This window comes from Dermochelys coriacea, chromosome 3 (assembly GCF_009764565.3).
Source record: "Dermochelys coriacea isolate rDerCor1 chromosome 3, rDerCor1.pri.v4, whole genome shotgun sequence".
In the NCBI taxonomy this organism is placed as follows: domain Eukaryota; kingdom Metazoa; phylum Chordata; order Testudines; family Dermochelyidae; genus Dermochelys; species Dermochelys coriacea.
In genome coordinates, this window is record NC_050070.1 from 95,601,580 (window position 1) to 95,625,532 (window position 23,953).

Sequence of the window (23,953 nt, forward strand, 5' to 3'; positions counted from 1 at the left end):
GAAGGAAGAAATTTGGGTTTAGAAATATTTTTATTTTCTAGTCTAAATATTTATGAAGCATGAATATCATCCAAAGGATTCTTGCCCATCATCAATATTTTTCCAGATGAGCTATTGGATAACATTTTTAAAAGTCACTATATGACTTAAGAGCCTGTGGTCCTAATCTCAAAAGTCTATACTAGAAAAGTTATACCATGATAAGTAAGTTGGTTAGCAGTGTGAATTTTTACCAGTATAAACTCTGATGTGGATGAACTTATATTGGCATAAAGTACCTTATATTGGTCTAGATTGTTTTGCTTCCTGAACTGGAATAAGCTATATTGATATAGCGCTTTTATTGCATATAAATGAGTCTACAATTTTTTTTTAATGTTGATAAGCTCTTAGAAGAGGGAAAGACAAAAGAGCATGGTTAACTAATCAGTGATAGCTATGTGAAATTTTTGGAAAAAAAATTGAAATATGCAAAATGTCTGCTTTCAAATCTTGATATGAAAACTAACTGGTCACAACAATCTAATGAGACAGTAGTTTCACTCACCTACTAGTATTTATACATTGAACTTTTGGCCCTGATCTTGCAGTTCATAGTGTGTGGGCAGGCAGACTGTATCCATATAGCACATAATTACTAGGAAGTTCTCTAGTATGCATTTAGTCTCCTAGTATCCTTCTGTCCCACCCCCCAAAAAAGCATATTATTTCATTAACTCATTTGAATTTGGAGAATTCCGACTAAGCTGGTTGTCAAGGAGCTTTATTTATCTGCATAATTAGGCTAGTTTCTCCCAATTTGCATTAGAAAGTTCTGATGTTTCTTGCTTCACTACTGTGAAAAATCAACACATCTAGGGAACAGGGAGGGTGGAAATCCCTATATAATATCTTTTCTTCTTCTCCAGATAAATCACTGCCTAGAATTTGAGGTTCTGCAAACTAGGAAATCGCATGATTATCACACCCTGAAGATTAATATGAAACAGAAAGGTACTGCCATATTCCTCTATTTGATATCTAAAATTTCTATTTTGTAATGTACTAGGTGGAATGTGATTTAATTTTTAGAAAGACAGGGCTAATGTGAGTTTGTGTCTGCATACAAACAATAGGATCAGGCCCTTGCATTCATATATCTGTCTAGGTATATATGTAGCCTCCATTCTACTGCATATGTGAGTGCTTCTTTGTGTTTCAGAAATCCCAAGTTTCCTCTGTTTTTATGTATATCAACATCAGTTACACCAATAAAAGTCTATTAAATAATATTCAGCCAGTGTCCAGCATCTACTGCCATGTCAATGCTTTACTTGCATAGATATTTCTAACTTAATTTATTATTAAGCTCATTCTTTTTTATTAAACTAAGATTGCTTTAAAATTTACTCACCTTTTTTTTTGCTTGCACAGTGAATTTCAACTAAAACAAAGGAAGAATGTTAAGTTAAAACTGTGAAATATAAAATAAACCCTGGATCTAAGACCTATTGATTTCAATGGCCTTTGGTCATATCCTAAATTCCAAAGATTGAGAATAATTTCCATATGTAAAAATATTAAATTGTACATAGTATCACTAATCTATATATTCTAAAATTAACTTAAATTAGCCTTATGTAAACTATTATTCTATTCCACAGTTCTAGAATGTTGAAGAGTAACAACATTGCTTTCTCCCTCATCCCAAAGATTCAAAAGATTATGAGTCTCATTTTGCTTTCATCAATAAATATCTTCATAGAAACAGACTATGATACCGGCTTGGACTGCAGAGGCATAAGCATATAAGATGTGATGAATAAAGCTCTCCTGTTATAACAAGAAATTTTAATAAAAGAAGCATAAAAAAACTAAACATACAGTTGTCAAATAAATTGATTTATCCATAAATGTTTTACTAACCCTGAAACATAAATCAACATTATCAACTATAACCATTGATTTAGAAAAATGAAAGCTAAAACATATTAAGTCTTGTAGAAACCGTTATTAGACTTCTGAATAGTTTTCATGGAAATGCTGAACAATTTTAGCATGCACTGAGTACACATTGTTAAACACGGCAAACCTCTTTACAATATACTTTTTCACCATGTCCCCTAATGGTTACAATTTTTTTTTCTGCACGATATAAAATGTTCAGTCTTCTCCAGTGACTAAATATAAATATCGATGATAATGCTGGGGATGAAGAAATTAATTTTGGCAAAGAATGTACTATGACAAGCCTTTCTAGTGGATACTGACACCAATATTAGCCCTGTTACATGTACCACCTTCATTGTCATTATCTGTATCCCTATTATCTTTGCCTGCAATTTGCATCCGTGTCAAGGTTATCTTTGCTTTCTTCAGGCTTATAATTATCATTATTATTCTTCCTTTCTTCTTCTTTCCTTATCATTACTGTGGTGTCGTTACTATTCCCTTGAACATTTTCTCAGTAAATAACTTGACTGTGGTATCAACTAACTTTTAGTGTGTTTGCAATTATGGTACTTCCAAGATATTGAGAATTTTGTGCAGACTGTTAGTGCACACAAAATACGCTGGCTGATAGACCTGAGAACTGAAGAATATTCAAGGAGCTCACTGAGGAAATATTTGTATTTCCGAGTATCTTTGAAAACTCATGGAAGATGGGAGAGATTCCAGAGGAGTGGAAGAGGGCAAACATAGTTCCAATCTATTAAAAAGGATAATAAGGACAACTCCTGGAATTACAGACCATTCAGCTTAACTTCAGTACCCAGAAAGATAATGGAGCAAATAATCAAGCAATGAATTTGCAAACACCTAGAAGATAATGTGATAAGTAACAGTGAACATGGATTTGTCAAGAACAAATCATGTCAAATGACCCTAAGAGCTTTCTTTGACAGGATAGGTTTCAGAGTAGCAGCCGTGTTAGTCTGTATTCGCAAAAAGAAAAGGAGTACTTGTGGCACCTTAGAGACTAACAAATTTATTAGAGCATAAGTTTTCGTGAGCTACGGCTCACTTCATCGGATGCATCCGATGAAGTGAGCTGTAGCTCACGAAAGCTTATGCTCTAATAAATTTGTTAGTCTCTAAGGTGCCACAAGTACTCCTTTTCTTTTTGACAGGATAACAAGCTTTGTGGATGTGGGGGAAGTGGTATCTGTGTTATGTCTTGACTTTAGGAAGGCTTTTCATAAAGTCTCGCATGACCTTCCCATAAACAAACTAGGGAAATATAACCTAGATGGAGCTACTATAAGATGGGAGCATAACTGGTTGGAAAACCATTCCCAGAGAGTAGTTTTCAGTGGTTCACGGTCAAGCTGGAAGGGCATATCGAGTGGGTTCCCACTGGGTTCGGTTCTGGATCTGGTTCTGTTTAATATCTTCATAAATGATTTAGATAATGGCATAGAGAGTACACTTATAAAGTTTGTGGATGATTCCAAGCTGAGAGGAGCTGCAAGTGCTTTATAGAATAGATTTAAAATTAAAAAGGATCTGGAAAAACTGGAAAAATGGTCTGAACTAAACAAGATGAAATTCAATAACGACAAATGAAAAGTACTCCACTTAGGAGTAATCAATTGCACACACACAAAATGGGATGTAACTAGGAAGGAATACTCCGGAAAGAGATCTGGGGTTATAGTGGATCACAAATTTGTAAGTGTAACACTGTTGCAAAAAAAGCAAACATCATTCTGGGATGCATCAGCAGGAGTGGTGTAAGCAAGTCACGAGAAGCAATTCTTCCACTCTACTCTGTGCTGATAAGGCCTCAACTGGAGTACTGTGTCCAGTTCTGGGCACCACATTTCAGAAAAGATGTGGACAAATTGGAGAAAGTCCAGGGGAGAGCAACAAAAATAATTAAAGGTTTAGAAAACAGGACCTATGAGGAAAGATTGAAAAAAATGTGTTTGTTTAGTCTGGAGAAGAGAAGACTCGGGGGGGGGGGGATGTGTGTGCTGATGTTTTATTTTGGTAGAGTTTGGGGATTTTTTTTCTAAAAGTACATGCTATTATGTGTTTATGTTAGAGAAAGCAGGTCAAAGAAGCGCATCCTGCACTTGCAGCAGATGGCGAGTAGGTTTCTGATGGTCTTTAGTTCCTGGGGGAGTTCATTCCATAGTCTCAGACCAGCCCCCAAGAATGTTTTGTCTCCTGTTCAGATGAGCTTTATAGCTATGATACAAAGTTCCATAATGCCCAAGGAGCCGAATTGTCTGCCATTGTCTTCATCCCAGAGCTTCTGGCAAATCTTTCAGAAATGCTAGGCCCAGGTCATTGAGCACGTTGAAGAAAGGATTGAAACCTTTAACGTGACTCCATATTCCATGAGAAGCCAGTGTAGACAGCAGAGACAGGTACTGTTGGTAGACTATGTTGCTGAGGAGACATGCTGCAGCATTCTGCACTGGTTGGAGTTTAAGGCTTGTGGCTTTGGGCCCAGGTATATTATATTGCTGTAGTCCACACAGGAAGTGACAAAGGGGTACATAACAAAGTCCAGGTCAACATTCACCTGGGACAAAGTCTCCTAACAAGCTGGAGATGGTAGGAAATATTGTTTGTGGATGCTGCTAGCTGAAAGCTTAGTGTTAGTAAGCAATCCAGGATCACTCCTAAACTATGGACTGAATTAACTAATTGTGAATATGTCCCCTTCAGCCAAAGAGGACTGCATGATAAGGGGCAAATGCTTCACAATGCTTTTCTGCACCCACGAGCATTACCTCTGAGGTTCAGCTTCAATCAGCTGTTCTTCATCAAAGGCAATGGTGGTAGCACTATAGTCATATCAGTTGAAGGATAAGTAATGCTGTGCATTAGTGGCCTAACTGCTTCAACTGAAGTCAATGGAATACTTCCCAATGGTTTCATTGGGAACTGAATTAGTCCAATGCTGAAAAAATCCCACCCATAAATCATAGGTAACAGGAGAGCAAGTTTTCCCACACTGCCTACCAGTTTGCCACAATTCTGACGGGAAGGGATCGCTCATAAGGATGAGTAGATGGTCCTGTTCTCCATGCCCATTCAGTTCTTGACCTCTCTGCTGAGACTGCCCAAAAAGGTGCTAAGGGCTTACTACAACTCCCCGTAATTCAGAGAAAGCTGGATTGCACCCTTAGTGTGGCAGTGATAGTTTCTGTGATATGGACATTTATCTATTGGAAATTTGATAGATATTAAACTCTTATCATGTAGATCATTGAAACGTCAACAGGTGGTAACGACTTTTGTTATTATTACCAAACTGTGCTCAGTCTGAATAGTAAACTAGAAATACGGGGCTCTATATCCTATTAACAATATCCTGGGTCTTCCAATAGATTTTCCTTTTGAGTTAACAGAAGCTGAACTTAAGTTTTGTGTTTCTACATGGCAATAGTTAGAAAGATTTGTATCACAATTCTACTTGCTTCCTCTTTGTTTTCTTTCAAACTCCAATGGTAATTATATAAAAGTTATTTTCAGAAGTATACAGACAGCACTTATTTCAGCTTTTACTATAAACCCGGCCAAGAGGTGAATACTTTTATATTCCACAACTGCTTCCTAACAGGTGTCTATTCTTTCCAGGCACGTATGTAACACAAATGGACATTAATATAAGTCAATAGGCAGAGAATACATTTAAAATAACATTGTAGTAGTGCTGTTGGGTTTTTATGAGCGTTTTTAGATGCACAGCATAATGAAACAATTAAGACTTCTCCTAAACACACTGCACAGCAACAAACAATACTTCAAACCGTATTGTAATTTGACATTCCTAACAATTTCAATTTACATACAGCATATACAGTTAGTAGAATAACAAGCAATTAGTGACAGAACCAGTGGTATAGAGACAGTTTGTACTAATTTAATAATAAAAGTACCTAATAACATTTAATACATCAAAGCATGTGTTATTTATAACAATGAAAAACAACCTTTTTTTTTCAATGGAGGTTCCACTTCACCTAGATGGAAAAAACACAACAATCAGGTAACTGGTAGCAATGCCACTAATTTTTTCCATGCTAATTTATTTTCATTTTTAAATGCATTCAAACTTTATACTGAACGTGTGGAGTAACAAGAACTCCATTCTGAGATTTTAGATTTACACCCACACTTCTGCTTCTATGTGGGCTTTCTAAGAAGAAGGACAGATATGTTAAATGTATTGTAGACACCAAAAAAAGTTCTAGAACTTATAGTTAAACATGTGGCCAGATATTGACATGTGACTGGAATTTGTTTAGTTATAAATCTGAATCCATATTTTAAAAATGGGCAAAGGGATTCCATTTTCATTGACCACAAAGAAAACATTCCAAATGACACTTCTTGCAAGGTTCAGAACAAAAGAAACCTAATAATGCTTTCAATGATGTCAATGGCAAAAGTCCCATTGACTTCAGTGGGATTAGGAACAGTCTGCTGCCAAAGTCTAATGCTGTGCCTCCACTTGTGACATGGCTTTAAGCATTGCAAAGAAGAAGACCCATACACTAGACTCTTAGGGCCTAATACTGTGAGTCCCTCCTATGATTCCCTCCTATGCTGAGTCCCTCCTATGATTCTTGGGAGGTGCTGACTGTTTTCCACTCTGAGTACAGTCAATGGAGTTAGGGTTGCCAAGGTCCTCCCAGGAGGCATTCAGAACCTTGCAATTTAAATGATTTAACCTTTTATATAGGAATTGGTATAGGCTAGCTCATTTTATAATCCTTTCAAATCCTCATGTAGGTTTGTCCACTCTGATTCAATCCACTCTCATACTCAAAAGTGTTTCTTATTGCATGGTTTTTGACCACCAGCACAATTTCAAAAAAATTGACAAAGAAACAACATTGCACCCTTTCTATTGCTCAACAACACGGAGAACTGACCTTATGGTGGTTGTAAATCACATCTCAGAATAGGGTTCCCAAGTCATAAAGCTACATATAATAGCATATCTGTTAGTATTTGTACACAATACTAATATGAAAGCCCATGCAGACATCTTGCAGTGGCAGAAATTAGGTGATACTTCTAGTTTATGAATTCAGTAGGTGAATGATTCAGTTTAAGTTCCTGTTGGGTTTTAATCATTTTTGTTATGATGGAATGCTACACAAAGCAATAGGAATATGGTATGACACTGTTATGATCATCATGCTTAACTGCATATATGCGTACAGGATGATAAACATAATATGAAGTACTTGTGCATCTGTTACCACACCACATGCTACTGAACTGATTATCTGTTAACAAAAAGATGGTTCTTTCAAAAACTATAAAAGTAGACTAACTGTTGGGTGTTTGGTTTAAGGTATCTGATTGCTCCATGAGATGATGCATATTAATAGCATTTCCAAGACCACACTGTTAAAATATTGATGTTTGTTATCCAAACTTCCCTTCAGTCCAGTTACAGTGTTTTTTCCACCAATACTATCCCCTACTGTTCAAATATCAAATAAAAAAGTGTTGTCTTAGATTTCTCAAGTTTTGACTGTACATTTAATTCTTTCATTTTCTAGATCCTTCCATTCTTTTAGAGTAGAGAGAAACAATGTAGAATAGCTGCTCCCATTCACTGAAATATCATCTCAGCCTAAATTAGTCCTCTTTACTTGGAAACACCACTAGTAACATTTAATTCTGACATATTTTCTGTAATTGTCTATGAAATGAGAGATGAAAGCTAACAAAAGACATCAGTTTTCTAACCCTAGTAGCCTGCTGATTCCTTGTTAGCAAAGGTGTTCACTTCTATTTGCTTTCCCTGACTTCTTTGACTGTGAGGTTAAAAATTAAGTAGGTCAACATAATGCATGTAAAACATGAGTTAGCGCAGTTACACAAGTCTGTATATCACAAATACCTTCATCACTGTCATCATCATCAGTTGATACGATGTCAGACAGTAAAGAAATAAAACCATAAAGCCAATCAGTGGATTCTTCTACGGTCTGATGTATGATTCTCAGTGGCTCCTTGCTGAGCTTGTTAACAGAGCTTCCTGAGTGCATAAGTTAAAACAGAAAACATTTGAAAAGATATTTTTCTGGGGGTTAAAGTTATTCTGCTTTATTTCTTCAAATACAGTGCTAATTATGCCAATTTCTTCACCATAAACAAAGCTTGTGAATGTTAATTTTGTATTGCTCAAGAGCTTAAAGCATAGCTCTCTTTCCTCTGAAGAATTATGTTCTGAACACTTTCAGACCAATACTTTCAATTATCAGAGTGGCTCAGGGCCAGGAGGATAACTCAAATTTCACACCCCTTTCTGGTGCTTGTGTGGATGAGATTAAATTTAGATCTGGATCTACCAAATATTTTCCCCTCAGACTGTCTCTTCCAATGCCTCACCCCGACATAGACATCCCCTCCATACCATACCAGATCTTTGTCTCCTTCTCATTCCCAAGCCCATAACCTGCCTCAACAGTGTGGAAATTCAGCACTAATTAGCAATCTGCCGATCAACAGCAATCAGTTGTGTGCTGTGCTTCTACCTGCTACTCTGCCTGACTCAATGCTCCATCTGTCTCCAATTCTTCCTCCATACAGCACCACAAGGATCCTGCACTACTGGCCCAGGAAATTGCTGCAGCTTGGTGGCAGTGCAGGCTTGTTGCATTGTTCTTGTGGAGTATGCAGAGAGGACCCAAAGAAGAAAGGATGTGTACATAACTGGGATGAAAAAATGGAGATCACAATGAAGAGGAGAGTGAAAGCCCCAAATGCCTCTGACACATACATACATACACGCACACACACGCTTAATGTCACTTTATGAAGATGTAAAGTACTTCCCCTTTCCATATGCACTAGTATGCAGGGAATCACAAATGGATAATAAGACTATTTTTTAAATGTTCATCCAATTAAGCTTTTACTGGCTTTCTTTTTCTTTACCCACAATTGTCCTTTTGATCTATTTCAGGAGAACTTTTCAGCCTCTTATAAATCATTCCACCTTCTTAGTCTCTCCAGAAAACCTGCATTATCCTAAGATCTATATCAAAGTATTGTTTAAGAAAGAGAAAGAAAGAAGTGTTTTATGCTAAAACATACTTTTCCATTAGGAGTGTAGCCACAGTCCAATTAAGATGGACAGAAATCCAGTCCAAGCTATTGTCCTCTTTACTTCAAATTGGCTGATAGACTGAAAGGTTCCCCCTACCTGCCTGGCACTAGTGGAGACTATTTAATATATTTTACCTAAGACAGTCAAAGTTAAATCATGAAAAGGATTGTTATCCCATTTAAATGGATTTGTATAATAAGATCCGGTTCCTATTGAGTTCAACAGAAGATCTGTGAGAGTGATGGGTCGTCCTTCAGGATAGGTTGTAGATCCTTGATGATGCGTTGGAGAGGTTTTAGTTGGGGGCTGAAGGTGATGGCTAGTGGCGTTCTGTTATTTTCTTTGTTGGGCCTGTCCTGTAGTAGGTGACTTCTGGGTACTCTTCCGGCTCTGTCAATCTGTTTCTTGGGAGACAGGCCAGTCCTTGCTTACAGACAGCCCCCCAATCTGAAGCAAATACTCACCAGCAACCACACACCACACCACAGTACCACCAACCCAGGAACCTATCCTTGCAACAAAGCCCATTGCCAACTCTGTCCACATATCTATTCAGGGGACACATCATAGGGCCTAATCACATCAGCCACACTATCAGAGGCTCGTTCACCTGCGCATCTACGACAGGTTTCAGAGTAGCAGCCGTGTTAGTCTGTATTCGCAAAAAGAAAAGGAGTACTTGTGGCACCTTAGAGACTAACAAATTTATTAGAGCATAAGCTTTCGTGAGCTACAGCTCACTTCATCGGATGCATTTGGTGGAAAAAACAGAGGAGAGATTTATATACACACACACAGAGAACATGAAACAATGGGTTTATCATACACACTGTAAGGAGAGTGATCACTTAAGATAAGCCATCACCCACAGCAGGGGGGGGAAAGGAGGAAAACCTTCCATGGTGACAAGCAGGTAGGCTAATTCCAGCAGTTAACAAGAATATCAGAGGAACAGTGGGGGGTGGGGTGGGGGGGAGAAATACCATGGGGAAATAGTTTTACTTTGTGTAATGACTCATCCATTCCCAGTCTCTATTCAAGCCTAAGTTAATTGTATCCAGTTTGCAAATTAATTCCAATTCAGCAGTCTCTCATTGGAGTCTGTTTTTGAAGCTTTTTTGTTGAAGTATAGCCACTCTTAGGTCTGTGATCGAGTGACCAGAGAGATTGAAGTGTTCTCCAACTGGTTTTTGAATGTTATAATTCTTGACGTCTGATTTGTGTCCATTCATTCTTTTACGTAGAGACTGTCCAGTTTGGCCAATGTACATGGCAGAGGGGCATTGCTGGCACATGATGGCATATATCACATTGGTAGATGCGCAGGTGAACGAGCCTCTGATAGTGTGGCTGATGTGATTAGGCCCTATGATGGTATCCCCTGAATAGATATGTGGACATATGTGCGCATCTACCAATGTGATATATGCCATCATGTGCCAGCAATGCCCCTCTGCCATGTACATTGGCCAAACTGGACAGTCTCTACGTAAAAGAATGAATGGACACAAATCAGACGTCAAGAATTATAACATTCAAAAACCAGTTGGAGAACACTTCAATCTCTCTGGTCACTCGATTACAGACCTAAGAGTGGCTATCCTTCAACAAAAAAGCTTCAAAAACAGACTCCAACGAGAGACTGCTGAATTGGAATTAATTTGCAAACTGGATACAATTAACTTAGGCTTGAATAGAGACTGGGAATGGATGAGTCATTACACAAAGTAAAACTATTTCCCCACAGTATTTCTCCCTTCTACCCCACCCCCCACTGTTCCTCAGATATTCTTGTTAACTGCTGGAAATAGCCTACCTTGCTTGTCACCATGAAAGGTTTTCCTCCTTCCCCCCCCCCCCCCCCCGCTGCTGGTGATGGCTTATCTTAAGTGATCACTCTCCTTACAGTATGTATGATAAACCCATTGTTTCATGTTCTCTGTGTGTGTATATCAATCTCCCCTCTGTTTTTTCCACCAAATGCATCTGATGAAGTGAGCTGTAGCTCACGAAAGCTTATGCTCTAATAAATTTGTTAGTCTCTAAGGTGCCACAAGTACTCCTTTTCTTTTTGCAAATACAGACTAACACGGCTGCTACTTGGAAACCTGTCATTTTGCTAGTAAGGTTTGTGCTTGCAAAACACAGTCAGAAGCAGACTTACATGAAAATTTCAGTTACAAAGGTAGGCACAATGCAGGCTTTAAGCAATCTCATTGCTGGCAACAATCTGAACAATGATCTATAAGTGCTACGAATAAAATGTACGAGGAAAATAATTATTTGATGCATAAATAAGACAGCTTTCCTCCCTTATTATATTTATCTTTTTACCAATGAATTAATCTAAAAACACTCTATACCACATAGAAGACCAGGACAGCTTTCTATAATTTTTAAGTTTGCCTGTGAACAATGTGTAAAAAAGGCTTTTGGGTTTGAGCAGTAGTTAGATGAAGTATATTTGGAGATATATTTAAGTTACATTATATCACTCATATCATACTATAAATTCAACATGTCACATTAGCATGGTATCATTGCACAGAAATGTGCAACGTTTTTTTCACTTTTTGCCCAGTACTGTTTTATACCCTGGGCCAATATAAAAGATTTAAGAGCGAATTTTAGCGGTATAAAGAACCACAAAGTATTTACTTTGCTTACAAAAATTTCTTCCATCTGCCCCATCCACCAAGTCCAGAGATTTTTCAAATGAATCATCACAAACATCCCTCTCAATAGTTTAACACTTTTACTAGACAATCAAAAATAAACACCACACAGCCTCCAAATAAAGTAGCCTCTGAAATGTAATTAAACATCTGGGGGCTTATTGTCATTTACACTGAGACGACTTTGTACCAATCTGGCAGTATACAAGAGACTTCAAGTGAGTAAACAATTTACACAGCCAGAGTGGTGTAAAGAAGTTACTGCATACCAGAGAATCAGGTCCTGGTCTTTAATTAAGCACATTTTCATAGAAAACATTTGTATAATGCTGTGAAAATGGACTAAAAATTTTAAGAGACCAAAGGCAAAATTCCCCATTCTCATCTCCACTATGAGGCACATGTTGCAAATCCTCCTTACACTAAGGTGTGCAAAAAAATAAATCCATTTGGGTTTGCAAAGATGTTCCTTTGCTGACATTTGTAAAAATCTGAAATTGGGAGGCAGGGGGAACCACTGCAAGTTTCGCTAATATCCCTTGTAGTGTGATGCTCTTGACACAATTGTGCCAACTAGCCTCCTATACACCTTTTGTTATGCTCTCTGTCATTTAAAAAAACAGTTTTAGCAGTAATTATGCATCTTAATGTGCTTAAAATCCCATGCCAGATATTCATGAAGTATAAAGAAATTACTGATCTAATCCTTGCTCTCAGCTTTCCCCAGAACTTTGCCAATATCAGGCTGGTGTTTTCCTATTAGAATAAAATACAGATGAAATAAGGAAAGGAAGAGCAATCCAGGGTGAATTAAACAGAGAGGGAGATGCTGTTTGCCTCAAGAACATGCAAAGAATTATGTCTGTTTTCAGTGGATTAGTGTGTTCCTTGCATTCCTGAGCATGACTGACAAAATGCAAGCTCGCAAAACAGCTTAAGCTTGTTATTTTGATATTATTTAGACCATTCTGGTTTTTTTTGGTCTAGCGAGAGAGAATATGTTGATAGTTTATTAGAATACATCTGGAACCAAATACACTCAAACTGGAATAACTACCCCCTGCATATCACTTGGGAACTTTTCTCTCTTTGGCCACACACAGAATATACTCATGCTTTAAACCTGTGCTACATAGCACACTACATAATACAGAATGTCCAGTGTCCTCAGTGGGAGCTTCTAGGTGCTCAGCACTTTTGAAAAATTGAGCCACTTATTTAAATGGCTAACTATGACTTTAGAAGCTTAACTTCAAGCATCCAGTTTTTTTAAAAAACCTGGCCAGTATCATTAGGCAGCTTGAACATTTCTCCATTCCATTTCACATGGTCACACTCTTGGTTATCTCAGATAGGGACCAAATCATGGTCTCTCTTATCCCCTAAAGGAAGCCAATTTAATAGCTGAGTGGGTGGCAGAATGAATTTGAAGGTGTCATCCTCTAGATTCAGGTCAGTTGCTAGACTTACCATGACTTGAGTACTGAGAATAGCCAATGTGAGTGCCTTGAATTTAATCTGCATGGTGTCTTTACAGGATTGGAAGGTTGCTCAGGGAGAGGCATGCTTTGAAATTTGGCATTTTGTTGAGCTGATGAACACTTTACAAACTAAGCCAAAAAAATCTAACATTTTTATTAAGACAATTTAATACTGGAACAACTGTTTTCCAACTTTTTTGTTGAGGGGAAAACAAACCGTGTACTGTAGCTGAACTTTGTCTGAAAAGCACATACAATTAAATGTGTAGAGGCTTGTTTTTATTGATATCTGCTGCTGTTTTTAATAAGAAAAACACACACACACATATCTTAGTGACTTTTGTTTTACATTAAATTCTCTTTTAGTCCTTGTCCTGTTAGGTCCTGATCCTGCAACACTTACACCTTTGAGTAACTTTACACATATGAGTAATCAGAGCTCAATATGACTATTCACATGAGTAAATTACTCTCAAACTTTAGTGGCTGTAAGATTGGGACCTCAAATAGAAGCAAACCACAGTGTTTGTTCTTGTATTGCTACTGAATAAAGGCTGTCTTTCAATTCATTGAAAGCTTAGTTCTACTGGTACCTACATCTCCATTGCTATGAGAATAATAGCCCATTTCACCTATCGTCTCTCAAAATGACCCTAATGAAGCAGTTTATCGCTTGCAAAATTGTTTTGCAGATGTTTAAAGCTGGATGACTTCCAGGTGGCTGAAGCTAAATCCCAGTCAAACGGGAAGATTTTATACATTACTTAGCAGTAAAACCTTATCTAACCAAAACCCAACTGAATTCTCTAGGAGGGCGTTGATACCTGTTTTATACATATACAAGAAATTTGGGAATTTGCTTGAATTTTCGTTGATAAACACATTTAAAATGTGGTTAAACTAGCTTGTTTTATCCTCTAAGAAGTGTTGAAGGATTAAATCCTGCTGAGTCCCCCATAGATTTGGAAACTGGTTTTCATGCTTATTGCATCCAAATTGGATTACTATCATTCTTTGTTTATAGCCTTCAAGCATCAGTGCTGCTGGAATTTCAGTTTGGTCCAAAATGCAAGAACAAGAATTATCGCTTTTACTCATAGGAATCAACAGATTTACCTAACTCTGAATTCTCTTTGGCTTACAATTTCTGCTCCCATTGATTTGAAAATTGTGCTTGTGTCTTTTAAGGTAATTAGTAGCTCATGCCTGAACTATATGACGAAACTTCCATGATAATACTTTGAAGTTGATGAAAAATCTTTTGCTTTCTGATATCAACCCGACACTGTATTTTTACATGCCCCTCAATATCTTTTCTATATATCCTTTGGTCATAAAATGCTGTACCTGAAAGTGTTGAAATAATTTCAACTGTGTCAAAAATTTTAGACAAGCTTTTGAGAATAGATAAAACCTTATTTCTTATCTGAACTGATACTAAGTTCTGTAATAGTGATTTTTCAGTAGATGAATGAAATGTATGATATGATTTGAAGTAATGATTTGAGCATATTTGTTTAGATTTTATGGTTGGTGTTACTATTTATTGCTGTAAAGCACACAAAAGGTACTAATTGACTTGTCTGTGCAGGTTGCTAAACTACTTCCTACTTCAATTGTTTGTCTAGTTTTAATAACAATGCTAATAACAAGGTCTGTCATCAGTCCTTTTGCTATCAAGTAGTTGTCCCAATCATATTTTAACCTATTTAATGGATTTGTTTACCAATTGATTTTTTTATTCAATTACATGTGATGACAACAACATACTGAATGTAATTTGAAATCACTGTACAAATAAAGGTAATTATCTGGTGTAAAGATTGATTTATTTATGAGATATCTAATTCATTGATAATGACAAGGTACAGGATGTGAAAACTTAGAATTTCTGTCATGTTTGATAATATATAAAAGCCTCACACTAGTTTAAATGCTCATAAAACATATCATAGTTTGAGTAAAACATATGTACATGTCAGAAAGTACTGTAATTTGACTTCAGAGTTTGCATATTGCCTTAGGGTCTCCAGACTTCTAGTTGTCTTTGAAGGGAACTTTAACTTCAGCTGCTACTGCATACTTCTATTGCTTCTGAAGACCAAAAGAAACTATATCAAATAAACTCTTAATATAGCAGATTAGACATACACCTTGTTTCCCAACACTAACACCAGAATCCATTCAACTCAGGATTCCTTATGGATCACTTGGTATTCTAGAGCCCTGATTTTCTTCTCACCTACTCAAGTGCGAGTCAGGATAAACTCTGGTATGTATCAATGATTTACACTGATATAAAGCTGCTGGGAGAAAAAACTCAGACCCTCCATTTCCCTTACATGCCAATTTATAGATATTGAAAATGTAAATATGAAATTAACAGTCTATAGTATAAAACCTTCTCTAGTTAAATTATTTGCCTTTCCTACCACCATTGCCCAGTAATTATAAAGAGGTTCAGTTCAAGGATATAGCAAAAACCTCAGTTGAATGTAGAAAGAGGCATTTTCATCCAAAATGAATTGCAAGCAAAAAAACAGTTCTATTACTGTAAAATACACTTAATTTCCCTACTAAATAGTACGTCTGCTTAATTGGGATACTTGCCAGAAATTGAAAATAGATTAAAATAATCCTACAAAGTGCTATGCAACTTCAACTATCACAGACTTGGCTCACACTGGGACAACTATACATATATGTTTAGCCTTGACTCTACAAAAATAGTTAAATGACTCTAGGGGACTTAGACTTCTATTGACTTCACTTGGAGTGGGTCAGGTTCTAATTATACAAAATTTGCTTAAACGTCATGTCATGTATTAGTCACACTGTAGTGAAGCAGAGTGGCCTCCCTCCGAGCCTGAGACAGAGGGACCATTACACTCTTCTTGGTGGATGGAGCCAAGCTGACCTCCTCCCCTGCACCAAAAGTAGAGGGGAGGGACAGGAAGTTTAAGAGGCAGGCCCTTCAGCTCAATTGGGCCGAAGCTAGCAAAGGAGCTAAATATATCTAGCCCACTGCAGAACTCTGGATCAGACCCTGAGCTGTGCATGCCCTGCCCCGGAGGAGACAGACTGAGACTGAGAGGGAGAGGAATGGACACCAATGGACTGGAGTATCAAATAGCCCAGGGGAACCAGACATTAGTCAGGTTGTGCTATCACCTTACAAGTCAGTGTGTTTTGGCAGGATCCTCATTGACCCACAGGCAGGATCCCCTGGCACTGTTAGGGCCCTGGGCTGGGACCCAGTGAAATAGGGTGGGTCCAGGTCCCCCTACTGCCAACCCCAACCCTCAGATGGCAGCCTATTTACTCTAGGGTGAAAGGCCTGTGCCTTGTCCCCTGCCAGCAGGCCGCAAGCCCATAGATGGTGTGTGCTGTCTGCCTTAGCCAGGAGGCTAGGCTACAGACTGCTTAATTGCTTATTGCTCTGCCCTGCCCACAGGGTTAGAGCCACTGATTGTGTTTACTACCTGCCTTAGCCAAGAGGCTTGAGCCCAAAGATTGCTTATTACTGTGCCCTCCCAGAAGGTCAGAGCCCACACTGTGATTACTGTCTGCCCTAGCCAAGAGGCTTGTGCCAGAAACCACTAATTAACTTCTATTTATTGCCTGACACAGCGAGTCAGACAATGGAGAAGCCACGTTTTTGCATAATATTTTAAAGTTATCAGCTAATGATTTGTACAAAGCTTCTTTTTTGAAGCCATTCATGAAGCAAAAGTGAAGATCTCCCAGCATATCAGAGCCTTCTGAGAATCTGTTGATTGGGACAATATCTTAAACTGACAAATCTGCTTTGACCGGATACTACTGTAATTAACTTTATTCATTATAGTCAGCTAGATTTAGTTGTTAGCAAAGTGGCGTTACCGCTTGCTGGCAGTCAGCGATTGCCCATGCATTGTTATCTTAGTTAAGTAGGCCACACACAGACACACATACACTTATTTAGAATACTGCAGGCAAATGTCTTTACCAGGTGGGTAAATGGGGATTATCACAATGTTGTGAATAGGTGGCTATAAAGGATGACAACAAGATGTACCAAGGAATGGCCAATAAAAAAAAGTGAAGAAACATTATTAGCAATAATGAACATTATAGGATGGCACTTGACTAAATAAAGCAGTTATGGTGTGAAGTGAGGATTTATTTCATCCCTGCATTATGAAGTAGAAATTGGATTTCAGTAAACAGAAAAAAATACACTGTAAGGTAATAGAGCAAGAGCCAACCAGTGTAAAGGTACAATTAAATACTACTGTACAAAATTATTCAAAGATTACAAAATGCAAACATTCTTTTGCTCAAAAGAAACAATTACTTTTGATTAATTCTACTGAATTATTCTTGGTTCCCTCACCATCAAAAGACCAAAAAAATTATATCACTGATGATACCTTGTGCAGTTGTTACCAGTGTTACTTACCATTATTTGTTTAAAATTAGAAAGTTAATAAGCATGATCAAGGACCTGAAATTTGGTTGGCATTTTGTAGTAATCTGAAACATTTAAGCATGAAAGACTCGTTTCTCTTCTTAGAGCCTTCCCTATTATCAAAGTCAGTTTCTGAAATTTCATGTTTTCAACTTCATGAGGTCTGTCACAATTTATCATATTGTACACCAGACCCACTGGGATAATAGCAATACTAGCTAGCACCACACTACTTCATGGTTTTGTCATTGTTTCCAATATAAACTCCATTTTAGAGGGGCTTATAACTCAGCTGTAAAATTTGCTGCAGGGTGAAACGTGGCAAATAACATGTCAGTTGGGCAGCCCTTTTTTAAACCTGAATTTGATTTAAATCAGTTTGACTGGTTTTAGATTTATGGGGGAAGGGGGTAATTTTTGTGGATTTAGGGGACATTTGTGGAGTTCCCATATAACTCAAAACTGTTTCAGTTGAGAACTTGGATATTTGTAGGCTGTTCATTCATGATGTGGACTGGTGACATTGGGTACAGTAAAAAAGGTCTTTCAATAGGCTGTGATACTGTGATCTAAAGTTACTGCACACAAATAATGCCAAACCCTACTGTTCTAACTCAATCCTTACTTCAGAAAAATTGTCCAAGGCCTTCTCTTCATGGCAAAGGTTTTTTGTGTGTGCTTTTTTTAACCAGTTTTCCAGTGCAGTTATAACAGTGTAACTCCCTGTGTGGACCCTCTTATTGCAGTATAAATGTGACTTTTTCCAATTTCTCATGCTACTTGGGAAGAAGTTTAAGCTAAACCAAAAAAAAAAAAAGAAAAGTAATTTCTACCAGAATAAGAGTGTGTACAAGTAGTATTATACCAGTATAACTATAAATTCACATCTTAGTTTATACAAGTAGAACCTTCCCATGTAGACAAGCCCAATGCAATGATTGCAGGCTTTGCCCCCAAAGGAAGCCCATTCTATGTGCATGAAAATGCACAATTTGCCAATCATACTTACCAAAGAAAAATACTCATTTTATTTACCGCTGAATTCAAAATATCCTATATTAAAGGACACTTTATGGAAAGCAGCTTCTACACGTTGTCCTGTTATGAGCATATGTAAATGCAGGATTCCACAATTCTTAGTCTTTCTGCAATTTTTGTTGTTTTTTTTGCAGAATATATGCTTTGGTTAGAAAAAGCTAGATTTATTTTTTTTTCTCCCCTCATTGCCTTATCCACTGTCTTGATTAACCCAGGCCTTCAGAAAACTGTCTATGACTAAACAGCAGCACCAGCGGCGATTGTGAACTAATTTAGGAAGATGTTAACTGCAAAGTGTTTTTGAGTCAGCAGCTGACAGCTGCTATCCTACAGCAGCACAGCCAGGATTCAGCTGCTTTTGCCATTGTACTGCGGGAAGCACAGAAGAGTCCCCTCTGTGATTGGCTGGGATCCTGGGTATTTCCCATGGTTCCCCAGCATTCTGATGCTTTTTCCTGGCTCCATCCACAGCCCACTCTTCACCCATGCCAGTCACACAGACACAGGAGAACTGGAGAGAATGAATCTGTGCTGTAGTTTTCTTAAGAGCCTCCTCATGCATTTGTACCAGAAATGAATGAATAATTCACTGTGAATAATTTATTCAACAACAATAGGCTATTTTTGTGGTCATGAAACAACCAAAAGAAGATTGAAACCTCTTCACATGTTTTGCTTCTTGTAATTACTCAGATTATTTTGTGAGGTTCTTTTTGGTTATTTGTTTTCTTTATGGATGCCTGAATCACTACCAATTCACTGTGAATATGACACTCAGGAGTTGAAATCAGAGCTGTGCTGATTAGCTGTGATTGATCACATACATTGTTATTGTTATTATTAGGAATGCTGAAAATATTCAAACTTGTTGTAAGTAGTCCATTTATAAATTTGGATCCTTGGCCAATTCATCTCTGTGAGGGTTAAAACAAACTTAAATCATGTGGTCAACTGGACCAATTAAAACCATAATCAATTATTTTGTTTTGTAATGTGTAATACACATTAATGACTTGTAAACCAAGTCAGCAAACTGCACTTTAAAAGACTGCAAAAATCAAGCAGGACAGTGCTGCAAGGCTCAGATCAAACCAAAAATGAATAATCTTTTTTACATTTTTGCAGATACAAGTATGAAAGGCAATTCCTAATATAGTATGCTAGTCATTTATTCATATCATATTCACACACTACATAATGCATGAAATTTGTAGTGTCTTATCTCAGACTCTTGTAGCACATCAGCTTCATATTGCATTAGAAATTTTTCAGTCATGTTTATAACTGTACTATAAAATGTAGTAGGACTATAAGCTTTCATTTTTTCCCTTTCACATGAATGAGTGTAAGAAATGAATATGAAAGACTGAAAAAATTGAATTCCATATCTTTGGAAAGAAGGATTTGGAAGAAAGAATTTACCATCGATCTAAATTCTTGGGTCATCACAGGATTTTCAAATCACATAGCCAGACACAGTTGACTAGAAGGTGGCTCTTATTTTCCAGCCCTTGCACAAGCCCAGTGGTACACATACACTCAAAGGGTAAGCAATTCCATTCATACATACTGCAGTATAGGCCCCCATTAAGGCTATGTCTATGCTATGAACGAAAGGTGGGATTCCTCTGTTTGTGTACATTTTTTACGAGCTCTCATTCAGCTAACGCAAATATAAAGAGCGGTTGAGCCTCAGGAGCATGGGTAGCCACAGCAGAGGCTAAGCTTAGCCATGCAGAGTACATACCCACTGGTTTCAGGTGGGTTTATATGCGGCACAGCTAAGCGGTTCCTCTGTTGCAGCTCCCCAAGATATCTATTTATACTCATGCTAGCGCACGTATGTGTACACAAGCCGGGAAATCACACCTTTACCTCGTAATGTAGATGTGTCCTAAAATAATTTCCATCCAAACCACTGGCTTCTGACTTTGTAGAATTTACAACAAAATTAGTCTTTCTGGATATATACAATTGCAATATACACATATACACACACAACTGATCCATGTGATATGTGTTGGACTTAAGTAATAAATTCCAAAAAAGCAAAAACTTGCTACTTTGTTCCTCTAATCAAGGATTTGAGACCATGGTAACCAAGAACAGAGATCTATGGGCATTCTTTTTGGAGAGTTGCAACAAAGATTTTGTTAGAAAAGTGAATGAAAACAGTGTTATCAAACTGAATGCCCTGACATTTTCAGAATCTCACTGTTATTTTTCTTTAAGGTACTAAAAAATATCATGAAAGCAAAATTCAAGTTAATCTTTCAAATAAGAAGTCATATTAGTTCAAATTTAAACTGCCTGCTACTCCTTTGAGGCTAGATTCTCTTATGATTCTGTTAGTCCCATTAAAACAAATATATCATCCCACTGAAACTAACAGAACTGCTCATAATGTACTACACAATAGGTGAAATCCTGGTCTCATTAAAATCAATGATAAAACTCCCTTTGACTTAAATGGGGCCAGTTTTTTCACTCAATGATGTTTAATGGTGGGAGAATCTCGCTTCTACTAAGACCTCTGGACAAAAGACACATAAAGACATTATAAGGGCTTTAATAGGGCTTTTGCTGCAAAGAGATAGTTTAAACCATCTTTTGGGATACATGCTGTATATTTGTAAGCTGTGCACAACTCCCAAAGGCAATCTTCGAGTGGATAAGGAAATAAATTGGAGGGAAAAATCTATAAAACACAAAAAGGTACTAAGGAAAAAAAGACAGGCAATTGTAGAATTAACTCCATTTTCTACTCTATATTTCATATGTAAGTGGTAGCAAATTAATGTAGATCATCTTTGTAAAGCTAAAGCAACAATACTGAAAATAACAATTCCCATTTTATACCCATGCCCGGATGCTTCAGGCACAGCCTCAAACCAAAGGGAAAATATAGAGAATGTTCCTTAAGAAATCTGTCAGTGATGCCAAATTATGAGCCAAATCACAGTACAATAATCCCACTGAAGTCAAGGGGCCAGATCCTCAGCGGAGTAAGTCATTTCTGCTCTGTGAAGGCAAGCAGGTTGGACTATGTGACACCCTTTTTACTATTACACACAGATTAAGCGGCATGATTCACTTAGAGAACCAGGCTAAATAGGAGTCTAGTAGTTGAAAGCCCCAGTTCCTGCTGAGGAGGAATATGTACCCATTGTTACATTTCTGTAAATAAAGAAACCTGGTTAATAAATCCATGAGAAGAAGAAAAGGAAGGAGAGGATTCCTCTTCCTAATAGTGCACCATCTGACATCCAGTTTAAAACTTGTGTTGCTAATGAGTCAGAACGCCAAGTCTCTTCTGAAGGAAAGAGAAAGACTCATCAACTGGAAACACTAAGGTACCGTTTTTCAAAGAACTGCACAAAATATATGCAGTCATCTTTCAAAAAAAATTTTACATTATTTTATTCCAACTGCCTCAAGATGTCATTTTCCATTAATTCATTGGGAACCACTCACTTAATCAGTGAAGCAGAAGTGTCAGATTTCCATTTCACTGATTCAGCTTCCAGCATGAACACAGTTATCCATGTCTTAATGTTTCTTCAACCAATCTGCCCCCGTCCCACAGTAGGCACAAACTGGCAGTTAAATCCTTCAGTTCAGTCCTTCAACCTTATTCGAGAGCCTGGACTGAGACATGCTCAAGGACTGCTAAGTGCTATCAACTATGTATATTTAATTGATGATTTATGCAAAAGAAAAAAACATTTTAAAATACTGCTTTATGGATAATACTGGTTTGTAGGTTTAGATGAAATTAAATATAGAGACAATCAAATTGTTATGTATCCTTTAGAGAAATCACTCAATAAAGATACTTGTTGGGACTGAGGTTGCCATTGTTTCCATCTGGAAACCAAGGAGGCCAGATGACACTCAAGGGATTCCAAAGAGCAAAATACAGTTTCTCTACAGTTTAAGCTTATTTGCCATCCATTAATCCAATATTGGAAGGTTTGTGTCAGGCTAGGTCTATGGCACAAAACCTTCAGGTCAGTAAATCAATCTTGATATTTAGCAGGGCAACATCAACATATCTGTCTGTAAACCAATAAACTCTGGGAAATTAACTTTGAATCTTAACTCAATTTGTTCTGAATAAAAAGGCTCAAGTTTGAATTTGAACTCCTAGTTAAAGACAGATGTTGTAACATTAGAACTGTTTTCAGAGTAGCAGCCGTGTTAATCTGTATTCGCAAAAAAAAAAGGAGTACTTGTGGCACCTTAGAGACTAACAAATTTATTTGAGCATAAGCTTTCGTGAGCTACAGCTCACTTCATCGGATGCAATTGGTGGAAAATACAGTGGGGAGATTTATATACACACACAGAGAACATGAAACAATGGGTTTTATCATACACACTGTAAGGAGAGCGATCACTTAAGATGAGCCATCACCAGCAGCGGTGGGGGGGGGAAGGAGGAAAACCTTTCATGGTGACAAGCAAGGTAGGCCATTTCCAGCAGTTAACAAGAACATCTGAGGAACATTGGGGGGTGGGGTTGGGGGGAGAAATAACATGGGGAAATAGTTTTACTTTGTGTAATGACTCATCCATTCCCAGTCTCTATTCAAGCCTAAGTTAATTGTATCCAGTTTGCAAATTAATTCCAATTCAGCAGTCTCTCGTTGGAGTCTGTTTTGGAAGCTTTTTTGTTGAAGGATAGCCACTCTCAGGTTTGTAATTGTGTGATCGGAGAGATTGAAGTGTTCTCCGAATGGTTTTTGAATGTTAGAATTCTTGATATCTGATTTGTGTCCATTTATTCTTTTACGTAGAGACTGACCAGTTTGACCAATGAACATGGCAGAGGGGCAGTGCTGGCACATGATGGCGTATATCACATTGATAGATGCGCAGATGAACGAGCCACTGATAGTGTGGCTGATGTGATTAGGCCCTATGATGGTGTCCCCTGAATAGATATGTGGACACAGTTGGCAACGGGCTTTGTTGCAAGGATAGGTTCCTGGGTTAGTGGTTCTGTTGTGTGGTGTGTGGTTGCTGGGCGTATTTGCTTCAGGTTGGGGGGCTGTCTGTAAGCAAGGACTGGCCTGTCTCCCAAGATCTGTGAGAGTGATGGGTCGTCCTTCAGGATAGGTTGTAGATCCTTGATGATGCGTTGGAGAGGTTTTAGTTGGGGGCTGAAGGTGATGGCTAGTGGCGTTCTGTTATTTTCTTTGTTGGGCCTGTCCTGTAGTAGGTGACTTCTGGGTAC

At 37.8% G+C, this 23,953-nt stretch overlaps 1 protein-coding gene across 2 annotated transcripts in view; it reads right to left on the minus strand.

The window, feature by feature from the left end:
* TRDN (triadin) overlaps window positions 1-23,953 on the minus strand; it is a 108,601-nt gene that overhangs the window by 45,736 nt on the left and 38,912 nt on the right. Inside the window, exons 3-5 of one of the 2 annotated variants that reach the window (XM_043510897.1) lie at window positions 7,859-7,996; window positions 5,931-5,960; window positions 1,394-1,423 (exon numbers count right to left, since the gene is read on the minus strand). In XM_043510897.1, the coding sequence (XP_043366832.1) occupies window positions 1,394-1,423; window positions 5,931-5,960; window positions 7,859-7,996 (198 nt within the window). The remainder of the gene's footprint in view (window positions 1-1,393; window positions 1,424-5,930; window positions 5,961-7,858; window positions 7,997-23,953) is intronic. The other variant, XM_043510898.1, reaches the window with a different exon arrangement.